This window comes from Salvelinus alpinus, chromosome 34, assembly GCF_045679555.1.
Source record: "Salvelinus alpinus chromosome 34, SLU_Salpinus.1, whole genome shotgun sequence".
Lineage (NCBI taxonomy): Eukaryota > Metazoa > Chordata > Actinopteri > Salmoniformes > Salmonidae > Salvelinus > Salvelinus alpinus.
Genome location: NC_092119.1, coordinates 8,365,658 through 8,375,061, shown reverse-complemented (window position 1 = coordinate 8,375,061; position 9,404 = coordinate 8,365,658). Strand labels below are relative to the sequence as shown.

At 50.8% G+C, this 9,404-nt stretch overlaps 1 protein-coding gene across 1 annotated transcript in view; it reads left to right on the top strand.

Annotated features, from left to right (window-relative positions):
- The window catches only part of LOC139563493 (retinitis pigmentosa 1-like 1 protein), a 12,201-nt gene extending 3,774 nt beyond the window's left edge, over positions 1-8,427 (top strand). Inside the window, exons 7-12 of the mRNA XM_071382203.1 lie at positions 1-865; positions 1,091-4,518; positions 4,776-5,159; positions 5,439-5,843; positions 5,972-6,166; positions 6,621-8,427. The exon at positions 1-865 is cut by the window's left edge and continues 348 nt beyond it. Of these exons, the coding sequence (XP_071238304.1) occupies positions 1-865; positions 1,091-4,518; positions 4,776-5,159; positions 5,439-5,843; positions 5,972-6,166; positions 6,621-8,189 (6,846 nt within the window). The 3' untranslated portion in view covers positions 8,190-8,427. The remainder of the gene's footprint in view (positions 866-1,090; positions 4,519-4,775; positions 5,160-5,438; positions 5,844-5,971; positions 6,167-6,620) is intronic.
- Positions 8,428-9,404: the final 977 nt, after the last annotated feature.

Genomic DNA, 9,404 nt, shown 5'->3' with positions numbered 1-9,404 from the left:
ATGGTAGAGGTGTGTACAGTCAGCAGCAGCCGTAGCGAGCTTAACCTGGGTGCCACAGACAACCAGGGGGAGGAGCGTCCTCTGTCTAGCTCCTCCCATGTGCTCCAAGCACTTCAGGACGATGTGGATGAACTCCCTCCCAGCGTCTCACGCTGCTGCCATAGCAACAACCCCCCACAAGCCCTCCCCTTGACCCCACAACCTCCCAGCCCTATGTCTACTTCCTCCAGGAGCAGAAAACACACCCCTGCCCCTAAACTACAGGGAGAGGAGGTGGGGGAGAGGGAAGAGAAACGGCGTGACGTGGGTGAGGAGAGGGGGAGCAGAGCTGCCTCCCGGCATTCTAGTAACTCCTGCTGCAGAGGAGAAGTCACCCCTAAGGCCGACGAGGAGAGAGTGGACAGCTGGTGGTCGAAGGCCAGCCAAGCTTCCCATGGATCCAGATCTCCCTCCAACAGAATCCAGACCCCTGTGGCTCCAGAGGAGGGAGATGACGAAGCTGAGCAGGGAGGGAAGAGGGCATTCAGCGTTATGTCCACTCACACCGGCCTCTCCGGTGGCTCGGTGGGGTCCATTGGGTCAGTGGGGTCTCTGGGCTCCAGTCTATGTTCTCACTGTGGGGGGTGTGACCAAGGGTACGACCCTGTATCCTGCCCCTCACAGAAGTCACATAGGTCAAAGCGATCTCAAGAAGAAGAGGAAGAGGAGAGGTCAGGGAGCGGACTCTCAGGTGGCTCAGATGAGTGTGGATTTTCTCAGAGGACCAACAGGTCCAACTGTACCCACTACTTCCAAGAGGGCCGAGCAGCCAACATGATGTCACACATGTCTCTGCCCGAGGAGGGAGAAGATACAGGGATGGAGGGTGAGGTTGGAGAGAAAAGAGAGGAGGGGGAGAAAGAGGAGAGAGCAGCCAGTGTCCTCTCAGCCAAATCCTTCTCTTCAGTCAAGGGCAGGACCTCCAGAACCTCCCATAAGTCTAAGGCCTCAGAATCCCTTGCAGACATGGAGGAAGAGATGGAGGAACAGATGGAGGGAGAGATGGAGGAACAGATGGAGGGAGAGATGGAGGAACAGATGGAGGGAGAGATGGAGGAACAGATAGAGGGAGAGGGAGAAGTGAAAGAGGGAGAGTTAGAAGATGGAGGAGAGCAGAGAGCAGCAAGCATTATGTCGGCTAAATCTAATCTCTCAGCCAAGTCCAGCAGATCTCATAAGTCTACCTGTAGCAAAGCAGATGGGTCCACCAAAGCTTCAGAGAGGGTATCATCTCCCAGATCAGAACCAGACGTTGCTGAGGATACAGGAGCAGCAGAGACAGAGGAGAGAGGAGCCAGTGTCATGTCAGCTAAAACTAACGCTTCAGCAAAGTCCAGCAGATCCCATAAGTCGACCAACAGTTCTAATGTTAGGGCTGTTTCTGCCAGCTCTGAAACACCTGAAGTACCTGCTATTGAGACAACAGGTGAAGAGGGAGAGAAAACAGAGGAGAGGTTAGAGAGCTCCATGTCTGTTAAATCTAACCTCTCAGCAAAGTCTCGTAGGTCCTGTAAGTCTACCTGCAGCAAAGCAGAACAAGCTCCTTCCCCCAACTCACCAGAGATACCAGCTACTGAACCTGAAGCTACTGGAGAGGATGAGGGAGAGGAGAGAGCAACGATCTCCGTGTCTGTTAAATCTAACCTCTCAGCCAAGTCCAGCAGGTCTCATAAGTCGACCTGCGGTAGTAATATTAGAGCTGTTTCTCCAAAGCCAGCAGCGAGTGAAACTCTAGTCAACGATCCAGCAGACGCGATGGAGAGAGCAGCGAGTGCATTGTCAGCTAAAACTAGGGCTTCTATCAAGTTCAACAGTTTCCACAAGTCTGCCTGTAAAGCTACCTCTCCAAAGCCAGCCGCGTGTGAAACTCCTGTCAACGATCCAGCGGAGAAAACAGAGGAAGAGAAGACAGCGAGCGCATTGTCAGCTAAAACCAGTGCTTCTAGCAGGTCTCACAAGTCTACCTGTAGGAGGAGTGTCAGGGCTGAGACACCTGTTGCTAAAGACATCCCTGCTATTGAAACAACAGAAGGACATGAGAATGGGTCTGCTGCTGCTGCCGGAGAAACAGAGGAGAGACCAGCGAGCGCCATGTTGGATGACAATAACGCCTCAGTCAAATCTAGCAGATCTCACAAGTCTACCTGCAGCAAAGCAGAACGGGCCCCTTCCTCCAACTCACCAGAGGTACCAGCGACTGAGCCTACTATAGATGCTGAGGGAGAGAAGAGAGCAGCAAGTGCCACGTCAAAGTCCAGCAGGTCCCTCAAGTCTACCTGCAGTAGGAGTGTCAGGGCTGAGACTCCAGGGACTAAAGACATCCCTGTTATTACGACGACAGGGAGAGAGGAGACGGTTGACGATACAACTGCTGCTGGAGACACAGAGGAGAGACCGGCGAGCGCCATCTCAGCTAAAACCAGTGCTTCAGTCAAGTCAAGCAGGTCTCATAAATCTAGCTGCAGCAGGAGGGCTGAGACTCCAAGCTCTCAACCAGCCGATGTCCCTGTTATTGAAACAACAGGAGGAGACGAGGTCGGAGAGGAGAAAGAGAGAGCAGCCAGTGTCATGTCAGCTAAGTCTAATGCTTCAGCAAAGTCCCGCAGGTCTAACAGGTCCACCTGCAATGGAAGTAGAAGAGCGGTCTCTCCAGCACCTAAAACAGCAGACGTCCCTGCCATTGAAACAACAGGGGTTGACAGGGAGGGAGAGAAAACAGAGGAGACATCAGCTAGCGCCATGTACATCTCAGCTAAGTCCAGTACATCTCATAAGTCTAATGGTAGTAACAGAAGTACGTTTCTGCACCTGAAAAAAGAGAGAGGTGAGAGAGGTGTTAGACCTGTCCACAGCACTACAGGAAATGACCATGAGACAGACAGTGTGAAATCTGAAATGAGCACAAAACCCAAAAGAAAAGCAGATTCCTCCACCACCAGAGCCCTCTCCAGAGCATCACAGGCCAGTGCTAAATCCACCAATCAGACACCGCCTGCCACCACCGAGACCAAAGAGGAGTCTCAAAGTCAAGCCACCAGCCGACCTGCCAGCAAGGCTGCACACAGAGATGATGATGTCAGAGATCATGTCACAGAGACGAAAACTCCCAGCGTACATTCTAAGAGCCCTGCTGAAGCAGAAGGAGACCCCAGAGCTGCTTCCTCCGCCCACTCCACCAGGTCAAAGGTGAAAGTTCAGGACGATGAGAGGCCAGAGACAAGGGCCTCCTTCCTGCAAGTGAAAGGTCACAGGGTCAAAGCTCAGAGTGACACGGGCAGCGTTCGCTCTGTGAAAACCTCCAAAACGGATAAGATTGCGATCAAAGGGAATTCCAAACCAAAGTCAGCCCAAGCGGGAAACCCTACCCAGTCCTTCAATCCCTCCGAGGGCTCCAGACCCGCCATCCAGCTGGGGACAGCCAGCGTCAGCAACAGCCTCCTCTCCCAGTCCCTGTCTGCAGCTGACCTGCTCAGGGGGAACATGGCCGCCTCGCGCCTCTCCAGCCCTGCAGGGTCAAAGGTTAGCATCCCTGATAGTGGGAAGAGTGGGAAGAGTGGGAGTAGCCAGAGGAGGAGGAAGCTCAAACAGGAAGAGCCGGAGCTAGAGGAGCTGGGTCCCCTCTGTCTGCCCAAAACCTCACCAAATGACGTTGTCAGTGATTGGCTGAGAGGCATCCCTGCTGACAGCGGCATGGATAACCCTGAAGATGAGATGAACGAGGGAATTGAAGAGACAGAAGTAAAAAGAGAGGAAGGAGATGAGAAAGGAGGGGAAACAGAGGGACAGGGAGGAGAGGAGACTGAGGAGAAACAAGAACTGGTTGAAACTACAGAGATGGAGCAGGAGAACACGGCTGAAATAGGACAACAGGAAGAGGAAGAGGAGCAGGAGAACACAGCTGAAACAGGACAACGGGAAGAGGATGAGGAAGTAAAGAAGGCTGCCCGGCAACCAGAGGCAGAGGGAGAGATGAAAGAGGAGGAGGAAGAGAGGGGAGAGGAGGAGGAAGCAGCAGTGGGGGAGAAGGAGGAGGAAGATAAAGAAGAAGAGGAGGTGAAAAAAGAAGAAGAGGGGGAGGTGGGAGCAGAAGAGGAGGTGAAACAAGAAGAAGAGGAGGAGGTGGGAGCAGAAGAGGAGGTGAAACAAGAAGAAGAGGGGGAGGTGGGAGCAGAAGAGGAGGTGAAACAAGAAGAAGAGGGGGACGTGGGAGCAGAAGAGGAGGTGAAACAAGAAGAAGAGGGGGAGGTGGGAGCAGAAGAGGAGGTGAAACAAGAAGAAGAGGGGGAGGTGGGAGAGTGCTCTGAGTGTGCTGACTGCTGCCCTGACCCAGCGCCGCCCAACAATGACATCACTTCTCCTTGTCATCCCCACCTGTTCCTCAGTAGAGAGTCAGAGCTGCCTTGGAGCTGCCACTCATCTGTGGCAGTAATGAAGGTTCTACTGAACCCTACACTGGGCCGATGCAGCTCCCTGCCTGAGGTATTTCCTGTTTCTAGACTTTTACTTACATACTTTTACTTCCCAGTGAGCACGAGACATCTTTTACTCATAGGGTTATATACGTTACAGTATAGTTTTACATATATATTGCATACTAATAACTGTTATTATTTGAATACTTGTATTGTCATGTTCACATGGTTTGTGTGACTTTCAGGAGGAGAATAAAACACTTTTGTTGATATGATTTACAGTATTCCTAATCCTTATTTCTCCCACCTGTCTCTTTACTCCAGATAAGTCCAGTGTACGGACGCAGACTGAGCTCCTCTGCTAAAGGTCTGCTGGACTGTCTGGCCCAGCTGCAGCTCATCGACCCACCCCCTTCTCCAGCTGCAGCCCCAGGCCCTGACAGGGACCAACGGTACCAAGAGGTCATGGATATACTAGAGTCACTGTGGCTGTCTAAGCCCGACCTCGAGAAGAGGAAGGAGGGAGAGGCAGAGGAGAAGGAGAGGCTAAAAGACTCTGGTGTGGACCTGAGCAGCGGCTCAGCAAGGTCTGGGGGTTCTGGGAAGACCAGACCAGATGAAACAGCTGGTGACATTACTCTCATAGCGGAGGGAGAGGGAGGGGAAGGAGGAGGAGAGGGGGAGGCAGATGGAGGAGGAGAGGGGGAGGCAGGAGAGGGAGAGCCAGATGGAGGAGGAGAGGGGGAGGTAGGAGAGGGAGAGACAGATGGAGGAGGAGAGGGAGAGGTAGGAGAGGGAGAGACAGATGGAGGAGGAGAGGGAGAGACAGATGGAGGAGGAGAGGGGGAGGTAGGAGAGAGAGAGACAGATGGAGGAGGAGAGGGAGAGACAGATGGAGGAGGAGAGGGGGAGGTAGGAGAGGGAGAGACAGATGGAGGAGGAGAGGGGGAGGTAGGAGAGGGAGAGAGAGATGGAGAGGGGGAGGTAGGAGAGGGAGAGACAGATGGAGGAGGAGAGGAAGCAGCATCAGCAGAGCTGCTTTCAGACGCGGCGACCCCAGACATCGCCACCCAAGTGCGGAGCAGCCCAGGGGACGATGAGTCGACCCCAGAGTCGCCCCCAGAGAGAGGTGAGATGCTGCAGACCCTTGAGAGACTCAAAACCCCAGGGAGCCCATCCACTTCAGACAGCACAGCCTACAAATCCCCCACTGACACAGAGACAGACACCCCGGAGGACACCCCCAGCTCAGGGACACCCCCGTCAGTCCAGCGAGCGCTGCTCACCAAGCGTGTCTCCCAGGACCCTGACCCGGTCTGGGTTCTCAACCTGCTGAAGAAGCTGGAGAAACAGTTCATGACCCACTACGTAGACGCCATGGCTGAATTAAAGGTACTGATTCAACAATAACAAAAACCACAACAACAAACACAACAGCATTAATAATAAGCATCATCATGAAAATCATAAATATATATGTTTTTATAAATAATCTTCATAATACTATTGTGTTTGTGAAGGTGCGTTGGGACCTAGACAACAATGTGATGTTGGACACTATGATCACTGAGCTGAGAGACGAGGTGAAGAAGAGGATCCAGACGAGCATTGATCGTGAACTGAGGAAGATTCGGGGACGGGCGGGCCGGGGTCCGCGACCCCCTACCATGTCCCGGCAGTCAACCGTAACAGACCAGAGGAGGCGGAGGTTGAAGGTGAGAGGAGCCAGTAAATTATATTTTAGTCAAACAGCTTTAAGCTTTAAAACAAACTTTTAGTAAGATTTTAAAGATATTTTGGCAGTTAATGCACAATGAATGATGGCATGCTGATCCCCAAGACTTCCATTCATTGCGCTAATGCTTGTTAGCAATTTCGCTAACGCTAGTTAGCAAATTCCCTAACACTAGTTAGCAATTTCTCTAACGCTAGTTAGCAAATTCCCTAACGCTAGTTAGCATTTTCGCTAACGCTAGTTAGCAATTTCATTAATGCTAGTTAGCAACTTCTTTCATCTTATTCTGGGTAAGTTGAAAAATGTTGCACTATCCATTTAATACATAGTGTTTAATTCCAACTTTAATGTCAACTATAGGCCTTATTGCTTTATTATAAATGCACTCCTAATAAAGTTTGACTTTGCTAATAAAGTTTGACTTTGCTTTGAAGGTCATGAAGGTCCAGTCGGTAAACGAGAGTGATGGAGAGCAGGGTTCAGGCGATGTTAGCGACCAGCGCAGCGAGGACGAGTACTGTCCCTGCGACGCTTGCGTACGGAAAAAGGCAGAGGAAAAGGCAATCAAAATGGAGGCTGTGGTTGCCAAGGCACCGGTGATGATGGCGTTTGATCTGCGTAAGATCCTGCAGATGAAGAAAGACCCAGAGCCTCCGGCGCCTCCTAGCCCCACACAGGGGAAGAACAATGACAACCTGGAAGAGGAGGAGAAGAAGGAGGAGGAGGAGGAACAGGTTGGGAATCTAGAGGTGGTACACGAAGACGAGGAAGAGGAGGAGACAAAGGAGGATATTATACCAACTGTTATAGAGGAAGATATCTCTGAGAAGGAAGAGGAAGGAGTGACTGGGGGAGAGGAGGGAGAGGAGGAGGGACAGGAGAGTCACGGAGCTGAGTCTCTGATGGGGGAAGTAGAGGAGGAAATAGCTGAGGAGATAGGGGCTGAAGAACAGGAGGAGGATGGAGTGGTGGAGGCAACTGAGGATGAGGAGGAGGCTGGGGAAGGAGAGACAGGGTGTGAAAGTACAGGAGAAGATGGTGTGGAGGGGGCGGAGACTAGAGAGGGGGAGGAGTTAGTAGAAGGGGAGGAGGAAGAAGCAGGGGAAGCTGAAGCAGGAGATCAGGAGGAAACTGGAGGAAATGAAAATCCTGGTCTTGAAACAGCAGAGGGGGAGGATGTGGGGGAAGAGGCAGGAGAGGCGGAGGAGACGGGAGACGAGGACGGAGAGGATATGGAAGGAGTAGACACTGGAGAGGGAGCAGCTAAGAAGGGGGGTGGAGAAATGACTGACAGAGAGGAGACAGTGGAGAAGGAGACAGAGGAGGATGGAACAGGAGAAGAGGAGGAGGAGGAGGGAGGAGAGGAGACAGAGCAGAACAATGTGATGTCTGATTTGAAGGTGGAAGAAGAAATGGGAGCATTAGATAATGAAAACACAGCAGGAGAAACAATGGAGAAAGAGAATGGAAAGGAGGAGGGAGAAACAGGAGGAGAGGGAGAAACAGGAGGAGAGGAAGACACCGGAGTAGCGGGAGAGACAGGGGGAGAGGGAGAGACAGAGGGAGGAGAGGAAGAGACTCCTGAGGAAGAAACAGAGGATAATTTGGGGGTGTCAGCAGAGGCTGAGGATGAGGAAGAGGGAGGAGAGGGGGAGGTGCAGGAGAATGCTGTGGCGGAGTTTAATCCTGAAGAAGAGGAGGGTGAGGAGACGGAGGGAAATAGAGAAATCCCTCTGATCCACCAGATGACCAGAACCTCTGTGGAGTCCCAGCCAGGATCAATGGAGAACACAGACCTGGAGCCCAGGGCATCAGACCCAGTTTCACAAATGTGCTCCTTAACCCTGATAAAGCCCAATGAAACTGTCTCTGATGGACACAAGATGGCATCTGCGGGGGAAGGATCAGGGGGGAAAGGCCAGAGGAGGAGCCGATCTCCAGCCAGAACCAAACGCAGGAAACCAAAAGAGAGCGGCATAGAACTGGACGTCCTAGATCTGTAACCCTCACAGGACATAGAACTGGACGTCCTATATCTGTAACCCTCACAGGACATAGAACTGGATGTCCTAGATCTGTAACCCTCACAGGACATAGAACTGGACGTCCTAGATCTGTAACCCTCACAGGACATAGAACTGGATGTCCTAGATCTGTAACCCTCACAGGACATAGAACTGGATGTCCTGGATCTGTAACCCTCACAGGACATAGAACTGGACGTCCAAGATCTGTAACCCTCACAGGACATAGAACTGGACGTCCTAGATCTGTAACCCTCACAGGACATAGAACTGGACGTCCTAGATCTGTAACCCTCACAGGACATAGAACTGGACGTCCTAGATCTGTAACCCTCACAGAACAGACTGAGTCACAGAAAGCACTTTATAATCTCCTCTCTGGGTTAGGCATATCTATACGGGAGGTATTGCACAGGTTTCTGCCAGGTCAGAGTAGCATATACTCGTTATTTTAATCTAAGGTTTTAATTGAAACTAGAAACAATCATAGTATTATACAAACCATAAGATATCATGTGAAATGTATATTTAGAGGGGTGTATATTCTCTACTGTATGGAGGGGTGTATATTCTCTACTGTATAGAGGGGTGTATATTCTCTACTGTATAGAGGGGTGTATATTCTCTACTGTATAGAGGGGTGTATATTCTCTACTGTATAGAGGGGTGTATATTCTCTACTGTATGGAGGGGTGTATATTATCTACTGTATAGAGGGGTGTATATTATCTACTGTATAGAGGGGTGTATATTCTCTACTGTATAGAGGGGTGTATATTCTCTACTGTATAGAGGGGTGTATATTCTCTACTGTATAGAGGGGTGTATATTCTCTACTGTATATAGGGGTGTATATTCTCTACTGTATAGAGGGGTGTATATTCTCTACTGTTTAGAGGGGTGTATATTCTCTACTGTATAGAGGGGTGTATATTCTCTACTGTATAGAGGGGTGTATATTCTCTACTGTATGGAGGGGTGTATATTCTCTACTGTATAGAGGGGTGTATATTCTCTACTGTATAGAGGGGTGTATATTCTCTACTGTATAGAGGTGTGTATATTCTCTACTGTATAGCGGGGTGTATATTCTCTACTGTATAGAGGGGTGTATATTCTCTACTGTATAGAGGGGAGTATATTCTCTACTGTTTAGAGGGGTGTATATTCTCAACTTTATGGAGGGGTGTATAT